General features: G+C 40.5%; 1 protein-coding gene across 2 annotated transcripts in view; it reads left to right on the top strand.

Moving 5' to 3' along the window:
• Positions 1-14,867, top strand: part of nrp2b (neuropilin 2b) — a 77,588-nt gene extending 62,721 nt beyond the window's left edge. Inside the window, exons 12-17 of one of the 2 annotated variants that reach the window (XM_055215432.2) lie at positions 507-650; positions 3,561-3,826; positions 4,105-4,201; positions 5,466-5,498; positions 11,497-11,559; positions 12,991-14,867. In XM_055215432.2, the coding sequence (XP_055071407.2) occupies positions 507-650; positions 3,561-3,826; positions 4,105-4,201; positions 5,466-5,498; positions 11,497-11,559; positions 12,991-13,295 (908 nt within the window). In that variant the 3' untranslated portion in view covers positions 13,296-14,867. Of the gene's footprint in view, positions 1-506; positions 651-3,560; positions 3,827-4,104; positions 4,202-5,465; positions 5,499-7,543; positions 11,259-11,496; positions 11,560-12,990 lie in introns of those variants that run through there. The other variant, XM_055215433.2, reaches the window with a different exon arrangement.
• The last annotated feature ends 1,042 nt before the right edge of the window (positions 14,868-15,909 follow it).

Consider the following 15,909-nt stretch of genomic DNA (forward strand, 5'->3'; position numbering starts at 1 on the left):
TACGAATCTCTATTACAGAATTAATGTTTGTGTATATAAACAAACATTTTAGCATATTGCACAAACACTTTTATTGACAGTAATCTGCTGTGCAATTGCAAACGTACTTTTCCCTTCCCAGAGCTCTAATATCACGTTCCCACCCCTCCATTTGTACACACTTATGTTCAGATGAGTAGAGGCTCGCAGCATGAGTGCTAACATTATGCTAACTAGCATAGCGGCGTGCTGCTGAATGGATCGTTGACGGGGGCTCGCTGACTGCCGAGGTGCAGCTCTCCATGTAGATGAGGATGTGCCGGCTCTGTCCGCATGTTAACACAACACCAGCAGCAGCGCGCCCGATCTATCACATACAGAGAGACAGGAATCTGTAGAAATGTAGTGAGATGAGAATCTATGTGTGTGCACATACAGTGAGCATTCGTATATGGATTCATGTGAAGCTGTGCATTTTGGAAAAGCCTAAGCATGTAATCTTATTGTTTTTCTCTTTGTTTCTCTAGCTCCCACAACTTTCTCATCTCTGGGTGGCCTGTGTGACTTTGAACAAAGCATGTGTGGATGGACCCATGACCCCATGTCTGATCTGAAATGGTCTCTGTACAGTTCCTCTAGTCCTAGTCTGGACCTGACACTGGGATCTGACAGTAAGTTCAGCCTTATAGAAGATTTAACATGGCCAACACAAATAACCTCTTCAAATATGAATGTAAACACAAATTTGGAAAAGGCATTGGGAAAGCTTACAGAAAATCCTTGTAATGAGTTGATGCTTATGCAGACATTTCCAGACCTTCAATTGCCCTTGGCCTCTTTCTAAACACACACACACATATCGTCTTATAGTCCATCCACCCATCCCATTACTGGTGCGTAATTAATGTGAAAGCTGCAATCTGGGAATACTATCCGTCACTCTCTCTCCACCATCGTTCCTCTTGTGGAAGTTAGTTCATTTCTCCATCCCTGAGCTTACCTGACCTTTATAAAGCCTGTCTGAAATAAAACGACGAGTGCTTCGCAAAGTAGCCTACAGTTCACAATGTCCTTGCTGCTTTCTTGCCTTGGGAGGTTGTTAAAACAGTCTTGTTCTGTTTTCCATATGTAAGGTTTTAAAGAGAAATCCAGGAATAAAGAGGAAAAATTCTGTCCTGTTTTAACTATTCCCAAACCAAATGCACCCTCGAGCCCCAAGATCAAGTCTTTTCCATTTCTTCACACACTCTCTGTTTAACACCAATTCAGTCATTGCACATTCCTCAACTTTTCCAACTAATTGTTCAGAGACCTCAAAATCTAAAACATACATGGGCATCAGGAGAGGACAACTGGGAATGTTGTCTTAGGCCCTGTGATTATGTCGGGTCCGATTTATTTCGTTTATTACTGTACTTTTACACCAGAACACACTATAACTGTGTAAACCAGGACTGGGCAATTGCATTTGCAAACGTGCAACATTTTTGAGTATGTTTTAACATCCCTGGACAAGATCTGCTCAATTCATTCACTTTACAGCCGGGGTAAATCTTGTAAAATGATCCAGCATCATAGATCCCATGGCTCCTGGAGAACCGCTTGGAAAATGTGTGCACTCCAGTGTACTTCCCAGGAAATGGGAAGGGGACGAGATATGGTTAATATGCAGGAAGACTAATTAACTCTAGATGTATAAGGCTCCACTTAAAAACAATAATCCCAGAAGTAGGTTTTCTTTCCCTCCAGATACCTTAACCCATTCTAAGCAGTCTCCAAGCTGCAGAAAGCGTAATTAATTTTCTTGTATGTATACCCAGCATCAAACAGAGGAAATTCTTATGCATTATTTAAATGGGCCTTTCCTACAGGAAAACCAACAACAGGCTGATCTGATTGCGGTGCTGTATATTCAGTGAGCTCAGAATAGTAAATGTGTCAAAGTAGGACAAGCAGAATGAAAATTACTGTGCTTTCTTTCTATACATCAGTGGAAGTTGGAAGCAGGAATCGCTGCGTTCGTGCTATAGATGAGGCAGCGTGAATAATGATGATGATTTCTGGTGCTATGCTGTCCAGTCAGATCACTCATAAAGTGTTTGCCACCCTCCTCCTGTCTTCTCCACTTTAGAGGTCTTTTCCGGTCTCCTCTTCTTTTTCATTTTTATGTCAGAATGGATTTTCTACACCTTTCTCTGTTTAAGAAGAAATCTAGTATACCTGATTGTTTATTTATCACTCGGCAAACATAAAGAATGTACCAGAATGCTCAATGTTATGTAGTAATGTGGAAAAGGGAAGCTGAATTAAATATACAGTAGCTTTCTGTAATTTAACTTAGTTGGAATGTTCATTTACATTCTTGATGGTCCTGAAATAAGATTTATATCAACATGCGTTTCCCAAAAGCATCGTTAGCTAACTATGGTCGTTGTTACCATTGAACTCTATTGGTAACGACAGAACTTGCGACCATAGTTGTTTTTGGGAAACGCACCCCAGGTTAACATATTTTGGGTTAATGTCATCTGATTGTATAGTAGGGTTGCATATTGTCCCAACCAAGCACGACTGTAATGTCAATCCACTCAATCTCAGCCAATCACAAAATTTTTAGGGTCAGTTTCCCAGACAGGGCTTTAGTCTAGTCCAATACTAAAATGTTTGTTTGAGCTGTCTTAACTGAAAGCAGCTTGCACTGACATACCGTAAAATATATCGGTGCCTTGATTTAACTCATGCAAACCAAACCAGTAATGTTTCTTGGTAAGGTATGTTTGTGAAAAACGGCATATATGTCCTTATATAACAAAGGCCTTGTCCTGGATTAATCTAAACCCTGTCTGATAAACCGAACCATAATGTTTAATAGAAAATTGGGTGGAGTAGGATTTGATCCAATTAATTGTTTGGGTGGGACCACCCAGCCCAATACTGAGACTTGGTTAGGAATAGGGTTAATATTATACAGTGGCGGCTCGTGACTGCTCATCCGAGGGGCACAAATTCAAAATATGTGTTTGTTGCGTCATGTGAACCGTGTGCATCACGTGTTTTGCCAAAATAAATGCCTGCTACACACGTGTCAATACCGTTTATGATAAAAGAGACGCTCACGTTCACAAAATACACGCAAGACACTCACTTAACACTAAACTCTGATTACGCATGAGATTATGCGAGTATCTGGCAAACGCGAGCGTCTCTTTTATCATAAACCCTTTAGACGCGTCTGCAGCAGGCACTTATTTTGACAAGACACGTGATGCACACAGGATCACTGGACGCGCAGAACACATATTTTGAAATGACGAACCACACACGTGATGGGCTACATACATGTTGTGACGAACTTCGCATCAACCACTCTCAAAAAAAGAAGTCACCCGGCCGCCACTAATATGATGTCGATCAAGGAACATGCTGTACTTGCAAAATACATGGTCACTATAAAATTTGATTTGTTTTGAAGGCTAGAGGGTTTCCCCAGTCAGCACTTCAATGCATATCATTATATTCATCACTGTTCCGTTGTTTCAAAGTGTGTTGATGCATTTGCATCCTAACCCTTCTCAACACAGATTCTGGAAACTTTCTGTACGTGGAGGCGGGTCTAAAGTCAGAGCCGCACCGTGCACGGTTATTGAGTCCGGCGGTGGGACCCGAGCGTCGTCCAGTGTGTTTGCTCTTCTATTACCAACTGCGGGGAGAAGGTCAGGACAGCCTGCGAGTGCTGCTCCGTGACGATGAACAGGAAGAGACCCTGCTCTGGGCGCTGAAAGGAGACCAGGGGCCCATGTGGAGAGAGGGCCGCACCATCCTGCCCCAATCCCCTAAAGAATATCAGGTACATCATGCTACTGTTTGTGTAACAGACATGAAAAAATTATGCAGCTTGTTGAGGTCTGCTATGTTTTCATAATTTTTTGCGGAAAAAAAATGAGGGACCTAAGTTATAATTAGGAACACGCATATCATGGGGTTGGAGCCAGTAAGCAACCCCCTATAGTAAGCATCACTCAAATAAAAAGACACTATGAGCACTACAGTCAATATTATCATGGATACTGTGTGGATTTTAACTTACAAACCTTAAATCTCTTACTTTTCTCTTTTATTTGCCAGGTCGTCATTGAAGGATTGTTTGAACGTGGCAGTCAAGGGCACATCTGGGTCGACAACATCCATATGAGCACCAGCATAGAGCTCGAGCAGTGTACACGTAAGTATTAACATCTGGGTCTCTCTTGATCTCTGTCACCCTGTCACCTGTAATTTCTTTCAATTCAAATGCCATTGGCAGGTATAGCAGAAAACCTTGGCATCAGATCGCACATTCTGACCATACCGACACATTCCCTGCCCACCGCTATATTTTACCAGCCATCTATATCCATTCAAAGCCATTAACTAAATTAATCGAACGAAAAGCACTCTTCAAGTGTTGGCTCGCACAAAAAGATGAAAACTAGGCCACACTCGCCCTGTGGGCTCTGATCCCAATCTATGTTTCATTAGTTTCCTTTCCATCTCCGCTCCTATTTGTAAACAGCGCTTTCCAGAGCTATGGCAGGGAATAACTGCAAGTTTTCACGAAACAGACGTTTTTGCCACACCTATCACTCAAAATCCTTTACTTTACTGTACAGTATAGTTAACCTGTATTTAGACATTGATCCACAAAAATAGTCATAATGTTACGCTGAATCAAGAGCTGTCATACGTTCGCTCACGTACACACTTCTGTCGCAAGCCTCGGGTTTGGGACTTCTCTTATCAATTAAAGCTGTTCGGATTTGTGCGCGCCAGTCCTTGCGTCGCTGCCAAATCCGTCCCCTGTTTCTCCAGTGTGTTCCCTTTAAAAGCGACTGCATTCCAAAGATTCTCAACTGGCATTCAGTTTCTTTGGCATTGTGAGTACAGAGCAGTTTGCCAGATGACACACGGCCCAATCCTGTTCTTTATCCATTTTCCTATCTTCTATTTTTCTCTTCTTTTTTTTCTTTATGCCTCCCTTCATCATTTCAGACAAAATAATGGCCTTTAAAAAAGATGAAGGGTTTTATGGGGAGGGGACTTTTACTTATAATTTTAATGGTGTAGATAAAGGCGCTGCAAGTGATTTTTGTGCAGAACTTAAAAAATAGGTATCCTGAGTCCCGGACTGGTAAAATAGCAAAAAAGAAGCAAAATAAGATATTGTTTAACTAATCTGAGGACTGCCTGTCAGTCATTTGAGTGTTCAGATTGGCCAACATAGTTTTGGAGGGCGGGGCCTGGAGAAAGTGGGCGGTCTAATTAACTGGCTGAGTTTTACTTACAGCAATTTCAGCGATAAAGTTTTTTATATGGTTTTTAATATAATATTCATCACACTTAGTCACGCGCGTCAGAAATCCATCTGGAGCAGTGTTATTTATGTAGATATATTTCCGTTGTGCCAAATTGTATTTCACTCAACTTATTATTTTTTTCTTATTTTTCAGAACCCTTCGCAGCTTTCCCTCCTGAAATGACTGGTGAGTTTAACTTACATATTGTCATTTACTGTGCCAATATTTGTGCTTCCTGCTTGTTGCCTAGCAGCTTACATCCTCTGAAGGGCTCTTGATAATCATTATATATTTTAAGTCACATTTTACACAACAAAAGGTTATTTCCAAGTTTGCGACGATAAAGAAGCAAAGCTATTGCCGCTTTGTGTGTCGAGTTGTGAGTTCAGTGATGTTGGTGCTTCGATGTCAAACCATTTCCATCACTATCATTACTGCCATATAGATATTTGGAGCATGGGCTATATCCCAGCATGCATCTGCACAACGTGTGCTGTTTCATATGGTGGCGCCATCATGCTAAACGTCAACAGTGACATATTGATTCAGTAGGCATATTACGCCACATATGAATACATTGCATTGTACCAAAGGAAAATCACATGAGATCTTGTACGTTTCCCCTTAAACTATTCAATGAAGTGTTCTGGTGCTTAAATCAGTGGCTGATTGCATAAACTTCTTAGACTAGTCTAACAAAGTTATCTCATTTTTAAAAGTTCTTTAAGATTGGTCATTACTTTTTGAAGCCAGTTATGAAAAGGTAGATTAGTCTAATTTGAAGCCGAAAAGTAAGACTGTTAGCTAGTTTGTCAGATTAGTTCTTAAGACAAAGTGCTATATTTATGCAACTAGCCACTGCAGATGTTTTTGAGAAAAAGACATTATGTCAAGTGGCTCCCCTGGAGTTTTTTGGATTGTTTAGAGTAGACGACATAGTTTTCAACTCAAACTTAGTTTTCTTAGTTTTGTAAGTTTATTTACATGACAACAACAATTTGGGAGCCTGAAAATGCGAACTTTTGGAAACAGGTTTCAAGTGTTTGAAAACAATACCATTATTGCCTCAAAACGCAAATTTCTGAAAACTGTGACGCATGCGTATTATGTTTTTAGACATTATGTGGCATCACCAGCTACTGGCCTGGCATGCGTAATACAGGATTCATTGTGGTTGTGTAAACATACTCTTAGACGATTTAGTCAATGTCCCAAACTAGACTTAGATACAATGTTTAATTAAATGCAATTTTTCCAAGATATTTTTATTCTGATATGTCTCTCCCATTTTCGAGCTCTATAGTATATTTTCCACTTATGTGGCACTACACAGTTATTCTGACAAAATCATTAAATGCAATTAGATAGCAATGAAAACAGTAAAACACTAAAATTCCCCGAGCATTGCACCGGTGGTGTATGTGACCTGCTGTGCTGATGGTTAATGTTTATTCCCGACAGCTGCATGATCGTGGCCAATAAGATTCAGCCAGCTGCAGTGAAATAGTCCCCCATACACTTTGTTTTAAATGATTGTGGTGAACCACACACATTGCGCTCCAGCCCAGTAATCATATATTCCTTTAGTAACCACCGTCCTTTCTCCAAATTAAAGCTGAAACTATTCCCCGCGCAAGTGCGCAAGATTCATTTCCCAAAGGTGGACTTAGTATTCCTAGATTGCGTGTTTACAAAGAGACGGGAGAAAGATGCGACAGTGGGTAAATGAGAAGTGATCATGTGTGTATACACGTGTGTCGGGTGAGCAGTTTCCATGCACTGATGGGTTGAGGTTTCTGGAAGTTTTGGCTTGAGGCAGATGAAGCTGGCACAGATCCATGCATGCACGAAAACAGAAAGAAAGACTACAGAAATGTACACACACTCATTCAGTATACTTTCACATTTGGTTTCAAGCGAAATTCTGTGAGGACCGCTGTAGTTTAATTTAAGTATCTGAGCTCTACATCATACAACATCTGTTCACGCCCCATAAAACACATAGATGCACCAAAAAGACGTAGTCGCACCTATTGGCTCACACACGAAACCCGCAAAGGGGCTGTGGACAGGCAACATGCATGTGCATCTGCGTGTCTGTGTCTGTTTTGTTTGTTTGCGGCACCAAGTTAGAGCAAAATCACAAAGTAAAATCCAAGATGGCTTGAAGCTATGCAGTCTGCATGCCTCTCTACCCCAAGCCAATTCTTCTGTGTCTCTCCCTCCACCAGGGGAAGCCTTACCTGGCTGGAGTGACCCTACTGTTGACACCACTGTGTCCCTGCAGCCCATGCCCACCTACTGGTATTACGTAATAGCCGGAGGTGGCGCCCTTTTCCTCCTGGGCTGCGTCACGTTGGTCATGGTGCTGTGTTGCCATCGCTACCACCTGGCGGCCAAGAAGAGCCAGCACTCTGTATCCTACCAGAGCACGTACACGGGACAGTACGTGGGGAACGGCCCCGGGGCCCTCGCTGGATCCGGGGTGGAGCCCATGTTAACTATTCGGTTAGAGAAAGAGGAGCCCTGTTCTCAGTGCTGAACAAACGCTGATGTACTGCTGTTATATAAAATAAATAACCAGACACAAGTTGTGCACCTTAAAGACTTGAATTGTGTTTCTGGTGACGAAGATGCCAAACCGACGGAAGTGAGCGGAGAGCACCAGACGTATAAAAGTTGTCAACTTCTGGGTTTCTCTTTGATTCTTTTGTGGAGATTTAGGGCTGTGAGAAAGAAGATGTGCCATGCAATGGGACATCCAGACAAAATCCTGACTGACAGGCACTCTGCACCTACTTTCCTCCAGCTCTGTGGAAAGAAAGGCAGGATGGGAACCTTACTGTGCAAAGCTCTAATCTCCTGTTCAGGGCCAATCCTATTGTACAGTCAAGAGAACTCAGGAGCATTGCCAAATTTTGAGGAAAGCTTGAGAGATTGAGAGAGAGGAAACTTGCATGTGTACTTCATCTGATGTGCACACATAAAGACTTAAGGCTCGAGGAACTGACGTGTGACAGGAATATTCAAAGAGACGAAGCATGAGTGTCAAAAAATTGTCACAAATCCGCTGTTATTCACATAATACTGTATGTGTGGAAAGATAGAGTCTCCATTATGTAAAACACGTAATATACTGCGAAGTGCTCTCCTATGAGGACAGGTCTTTTTATCTTTCTTTCAGAGCTTTAGAACAGTAAGGGACCTTTAGAGAAATGGATTTGGTCTTTATTCTTCAGGCGGATGTCTGAACGACCTGTTTGATCTCCTCCTCGCCATTAAATGAAACGAAGGAAGCTTCTTAAAAGCATTTCGAACGCTGTTCTCCTTTTCTGAGAATGCATTTGATTATCTGTCAATATGTGTCTATATATAAACTCTACTTTTTTGAAAGTCAGCGGGAGATTTGGCTACAGTATGTTTTTATGCAAAGGTCACATGACCCTGCCTTAGCCAGCCTACTCTTCTGATGGCTGACTAACCTACACAACACTGGCCTTAAGACGCTTCAGTGGCATTGGGCTGATTTGAGCCGATTACTGTTCATGTTTATTATTTAATCTTTACATATTCAACTCAAATGAATTCATATTTGGATTGATAGATCGGCACAGGGCCTTAACCACAATAGACACTGAGGGGGACACGTCCCACTCCCCAATGATCAAAAATAGCCAATTTTTTATATACATACCTATAGTCCTGAATGTTTTGCCCCCCACCCCCAATGTTTAAGTGTGGTTACGGCCTTGCAATGTGATAAAGTCAGCTTTATTTTTATAGTTACATAAAATATTAAGCAGTGTGTGTGTTTGTGTGCTGTCCCCCCTGAGATTTTGAATACACACATACAGTCTTGTTAAAGAGAGAGGAAAGCTTTGTTAATGTGCCAAATGTCATACGGTGCTAAAGCACTTGGCTCGCTGGTTTTGCTGCAGGGATGGAGTTGAGTCGGCACATTGGCCCTATACCTCCACACTTAACATTTATAGCTACAGCCCATTTCTCCGTCCACTTGATATAAAGTCACGTACAGGTGCTGATGTCTTACTGAATTCATAACCAACACAACTTTATTTTATATTAGGTGCTTTTTGATGTTTTACTGATAGGAACCTTTATAAAGCGACAAGGGGTAACCACCGAGTATTTGGACACTTAAGTCACACTTAAAAATCGATCAAAATATTTTTTTTAATATAGCACAAACATGCTACCATTTAATGCCGAAAATTGATTTAAGTGTCGAAAAGTGTCTGAATACTTTTGGTTGTAACTTTTTGTGCACTGGTCACTAATGAATCTGAATTCTTGCAAAACTTTAATTTGCGTTTTATTTGCATTATATGCATATGACAATCTTGCTGCATATTTTTCTTTTTTTTTGTAATGTACGAAAACATATTATATTTGCAGGACTATTCTTCAGTGTACTTCAAAATAGTTTTCATCTTTCATGTGCTGCTTGAAACGCAGTAATGTACCTTTGAATTGCAAAACATGCCGTGGTCTGAGATGTTTTGTCTGGGTACGTATTGTTCAATGTTGTCCTCTTTACTTAACGAACACACAAAATAGGCACCATAAGAACACGGAATGACGAAATATATTTTCCTTTTACACACAAGGAGGCTTTGTCCATTACCAAAAGCATCTGTCAGATTTTGGCTTCATCTAAAGCGACAGAGATGAAAGAAGAAGAAAGTAAATCCCGATATCTTGTTTTGTTCTCCATCTGGCAATAGGTGAAAATAATCCCCCATCATGGACATCCCGGTCCTTTCTCCCCCGTTTATCTGCTCTTCACGAAAGAATGTGAAGGCGAGATCAAAGAAAAGCCTGCTCCAAATATAAACCTTCTCTGCTAGATCTAGGGTCTGAAGGGTTTGTTTGAATTACAAAAGCACATGAAAGATCTCAGCAGACAGCTAGAGAGACACCTGACCTGGTAGGCCCATCATGCCGCATTGTCTCCACTCGTCCCACCTAATCCTCTATACAGGAAAGTGTGTTCAGGAATCACGACATTAAATATTCTGAAAGATTGCGGTTTTTGAAGGATCGAGTCACGTCGCTTATTTCTCCCTCATGTTTAAGGTAAAATTTAAGAATATGCTACAGAGTTTCTGTGGCATACAGCTGAATGTATATCATCGCTAGTGTCTGAATTGTCTTGTCTTGTCTTGACCGATTATCCTCGCACACTTGTTGTGGTTCATCTTGATCAAGATGTATCCTGGTTGTTCATTATGCCTGTATGATTATTAATATATTTAACTTAGACTAAGTGATCAGGATCCTGTGCTTTATTTTTTAGTGGGAATGAATGATTTAACCCGGGACATTGTTTTGTCATTCATCAGTGTTTTCAATTTACTTTTTAGGCTGAGTTGCTAAAAAATCAATGTGTCAGCTGATTATAATATATTTTTAAATCGACTGATATTTCTAATTAGGTAATGCACCAGATTACATTTTCTGAAGTCTGTCGTAAGCACTTTTCTGTTGCCGTCCCTCAAAAAATATGAATTAGCAGAAGCACTCTGGCCAAGATGATGTCCAAGAGCCCGGCTCTGGTAGTATCTGCACAAACTGCATTTGCTTTCACCGCTTTAAGAGAATAAGAAAAAGGCACGTCTGGATGCCTCTGGTTGTATATTGTACAAGTTTCAGACATGTCATGATTGGTCACATTTTTGATGTTCGTTATGTTGACATTATGCTTCATTTGCATCTGTATGACTTCTGATGAATTTATGGTCGTGTGCACTTTTTAGCTTTTGTGAATTCAGGGCTTTGACCCGAACCATGAATATTAGCTCCTGTTTCATTTACAATGCAGCTGAATGTTTTAATATATACAGTATGAGATATATTTTAGCCTGAATTTCATGGTCTTGGAAATGTTGTATGGAATGTTACAATAAAGTGATATTTTTCTACAAACCGCAGTGAGTTTTTTTTAATGATTTAATATTGTCGCTTGCATTCACACTTTTAAATCTACAGCTATTTGTATGCAAATCAAATGGTGTGATTTCTCTTAACCGTTTTGCAAGTCACACTTTGTACATTGATATTGTTTTTTGAACAAAAATGCATATAAAAAACCTGTTTAATGTACTGTAGCCTCGACTGAAAATAATGAGGTGTTTTATTTCGGTTGTGTTTGTCTTCCAAACAGAGCGAAGACCAGAAGACCTTGGAAACAATCGTCTGTTCCATGGCGGAGAACGAATTGGTCAAGGTAAATCTATTTATCAACCTTGTATGTTATTAAACTCAACCATGGGCATCAGAAGCCAAAAAAATGTGGGTGGGTCAAAAAAATTTAGAGTAGATGCCAGTTTCTTGTATTCTGGTGCCTTTTAATTAAACTTTTATAGCCTAAAAACAACCTTGTTTTGCCGCGGCCTGGACTGCATGAAAGTAGGCACATTTTCGAAAACACAAGTTTAAATTATGGACTCTAAATAAGGCAAATGGATTGGATTTGAGGAAGCAGCAGTGTGGAAGTCAAGGCTGTAGCTAAAACATGTAACGGAGTTTAATTTATTAGGACATTCCTCAACTGGAATGGATTTCATTGACGGCGCTAGACATATGCGCTAAATTAGAGAAAAGTGAGTGGGTTCAATATCATTTGTCTTGTAAAGTGGGTGGGTCTTGTCTCAACCACATGCAATGTTTTAACGCCCATGAACACATTTTGGATTAGGCCTGTTTTAGACCTTCTGCTCAAAAATACACAAATGCGAATGCTTGGCAAACAAGCATACTGTCAAAAATAAAAGGTATAAAGTTGTTCCTTTTTCTGTCGCTGGTACCCTAAAAGGTACCTTTTTGTACCTTTATGGGTATACAACACATTAAAATGTTGAACCTTATAAGGTACAATATTATACCTTAAGGAACAATTTTGTACCAGTTAAATTTTAGGGGTACAAAACAGTTAACTGTACCTTTAAAAGGACCAGTAATGTACCTAAAAAGGTACAACATTTTATTGTATATACCTGTAAAGGTACAAAACGGTACCTTGGGGTACCACCCCAGCGACAAAAAAGGTACAGTTTTGTACCTTTTTTTCTGACAGTATATATGTGAGGAGCTTAGATGCAAAAGCCGCTAAACGCCACATTCGTCAAAAATGGGATCATGATATATTAACCAAATGCTTTCGGCACGTATTACATGTTCATCAATTAACATTGATTCAGATCCGCTTAATCCTGGCCTCAGGCCATTGAGAAATACAGGCAGAATCCGATAAACGCCACATCAATTTTTGGCAAAGCCCTCTAAATGCATATGAAGTGCAAAGATGAATGATGATGCACGAAACGACCTTGGTTCACATTTAAACTTCTTTTGTGAGTACTTGGACCTGAATACAACCTGAAACTTGGCAGTCACATTGATCACAGCACCCCAAAATGCCTGGTTCAGCTTAATTTTTAGACTTGACTTTTTAGATTTTTCTAGAATTTAAGATTTTTGCCAAAAAGCTTGCGTGCACTTAGAGGGTTTTGCAGCGAAAATGACTAATATTTCAATTACTGACTAATAACATTTTCATTGCCATTTAGGTGAAGTTACTCAATATATATAATATTATATATTTATTTAGACCACAATGTTTCTTAATTAAAATCCATTTTGTTTTTCTTATTTTAAGGTTTCCCATTCCCTGCCTGGACCACGCCCAACCCCTCACGAGAACCTCCAGTGACACGGATCTCCGAGAAAGACAATGCCTGGCTCTACTCTTTGGATCCAATCCTGGTGACCATCATCGTCATGAGTTCCCTTGGCGTTTTGCTGGGTGCGGTGTGTGCCGGACTTCTGCTGTACTGCACCTGCTCCTACAACGGCCTCTCCTCCCGCAGCACAACCACGCTGGAGAACTACAACTTTGAGCTGTACGACGGCATCAAGCACAAGGTCAAGATCAACCAGCAACGCTGCTGCTCCGAGGCCTGATGGAAACCGATCAGGAGAGACTGATGTGACTGTGTGCTTTCTCCGTTGGCCCCTTATGACTCCTTTTGATAGGTGCCGGCTCAATCCCAAACTGTGAATGGACCTCATGGCGCTAACGCGGGGCATAATCTGACCGCGATTGTTGAAGGATCACTGGGGAACAGACGGATTCAAACCAGATTCCCTTGTGGAGTGTGAAAAATCAACACATATCAATCTAATGACTTTCCTCTTCATAAAAGAACTTCAAAGAAATGTTTATTGTTATAGATTTGTAAAGAAAAAATACAGTCTATTAAAGCTTAATGGAAGTTAGAAGAGAGAGGTACTAGGACTAGAAGACGGATCGCTTGTGAAGTCTCGGCCTCCATTTCGTGAACCCTGTGGCCTAGAATATCGTGGACGTTTGGTTTAGTTTAGACTCGTGTCTTTTTGCTGATTGCTTAAGTTCCCATCCTATTATTGTTCGTTCAGCAACCGTTTCTAAAGTGTCAAGCGCCTCTTATGAATGTTTTCTACTTGCGTTCAGTCTGTTTGTAGCAGAATGTTTTTGTTGTGGCCATTAGTTGACAAGGAAACAGTGTTTTACATTCATAAAAAATCCTTTACAGAGTAAGTTAGAATGAAGTATCAGGATTGCCTGTTGTGTCTCCTATTTTCAGTTTTTTATTTTGGACTGTTTGATTTATGAGCATAGAGTGAAAGACACTGTGCTGACAATTTTGAATTTTATTGCAACCTATGGATTGCTAGGAATCAGAGCCACTGAGTAAAGCATCTTCAAATCACTCTTCAAGCTGGCTGAGCTACTTTGGTGAAGGAGTTGGAAAATCCCCAAGCCACTTTCATGTACAAACAATCAAGCCTTAAGCAAACTATTTTGGAGGAGAGCCATTTCGAAACACCAGTTCTTGGGTTTAAAGCCACTGGGGTCTCGGAGGAACCAGGCCTTACGCTTTTTCTTTCATTTCACCTGTCTGTTTACTCCACAGTTTATTTTGGGCTGTTGAAAATGAAGGCTAACAAGACCAGGTTTGGCGTAAACCTGGGAGTAAGGTGAAAATTTGACCATGTTTTCGCTTCGAGATGAAAAGACCGCTAGAACAACTAAGCACGTATGGGAAATATGCGTGAATTTCCTTATTGTACCTCAGACCGGCCTCTCGCTCCCTGGAGCCACACTGGGAGTCCCGTTGACTTATGGGTAAGGGGAGGGGGCTTGTCTTATTAGGAGGTGCAGAAAGCAGTCACAGATATGGATTGCTCAGTTGTTGGGGAAGAGAGAGAGAGAGACATAAAGAAAGAGAGAGTGTTTATTCAGCTCTGTTTTCATTGGACTCTTGTTGATTCTATTCCAAGTGCCTTGGAGCTCTGGCCCTGTTTAGGCTTTGCTGCAGAGCTGTGATAGTATTACCTCGTCTGTCTGGGACAGGAGGCCAACACCAAAAGAGATGGAGATTCCGGCACTGGTCAGAACATTAAAAAAATGTTGTTTGTAGACTTTGTACAGAAAAAGTTCTTTTTTATTGTTATTATTATTATTATTATTTAATAAAGTCTGAATAACAGTTATTGGAGATTGGTGTGAATTATTTATTCAGATTATGCATGTTCCGATTAAAAATGTTTGTATGTAACAGTATGTACTAAATTCATCATTACCTGTAGCTGTCTATCTATCAATATGTCGATCTATCTGTCTGTCTATCAATCCAACCATCTATCTGTCTGTCATTCTGTCAGTCTAACAATTTGTTGATCTATCAGTCTGTTCATCTGCCTGCCTGTCTGTCTGCCCATTTATCGGATGGTCCATTTGTCTGTCTTTCTATGTCTAGCTATGTATTTGTCTGTCCATCTGTTTATTTGTCTATCTGCCTGCCCGTCTATTTATGAGATAGTCTGTCTGTCTGTCTATTTATCGGATGGTCAATCTGTCTGTCCCTTTATATATCTAGCAATGTATCCGTCTGTCTATTTATCTATCTGCCTGTCTGTCGGACGGTCCATCTGTCTGTCTATATATCTAGCTAGTTGTCTGCCTGCCTGTCTGTCTGTTTATCAGATGGTCCAAATATCTGTCTGTCCATCTGTCTGCCTGTTTATATATCTAGCTAGCTATGTATCTGTCTGTCTGTCTATTAATCTTTCTGTCTGCATGTCTATATCTAGTTAGTTGTCTGCCTGCCTGCCTGTCTGTCTGTCTGTCTGTTTATATATCTAGCTATTTGTGTGCCTGCTTGTCTATTTATGGGATGGTCCATCTGTCTGTCTGTTTGCCTGCCTGCCTGTCTGTCTATTTATTGGTTGGTCCATCTGTCTGTTTATATATCTAGCAATTTATCTGTCTGTCCATCTGTCTGTTTATCTATCTGTTTGTCTGTCTGCCTGCCTGTCTGTCTGTCGGATGATCCATCTGTCTGTCTATATATCTAGCTAGTTGTCTGTCTGTCTGTTTATCAGACGGTCCATATGTCTGTCTTGTCTATATATCTAGTTATGTATCTGTCTTGTCTGTCGGTCTATTTATCTAGCTATCTATCTGCTTGCCTGTCTGTTGGATGGTCCATCTGTCTGTCTGTTTATATATCTATATACATATCTGTCTGTCTGT

Source organism: Misgurnus anguillicaudatus, chromosome 17 (assembly GCF_027580225.2).
Source record: "Misgurnus anguillicaudatus chromosome 17, ASM2758022v2, whole genome shotgun sequence".
NCBI lineage: Eukaryota > Metazoa > Chordata > Actinopteri > Cypriniformes > Cobitidae > Misgurnus > Misgurnus anguillicaudatus.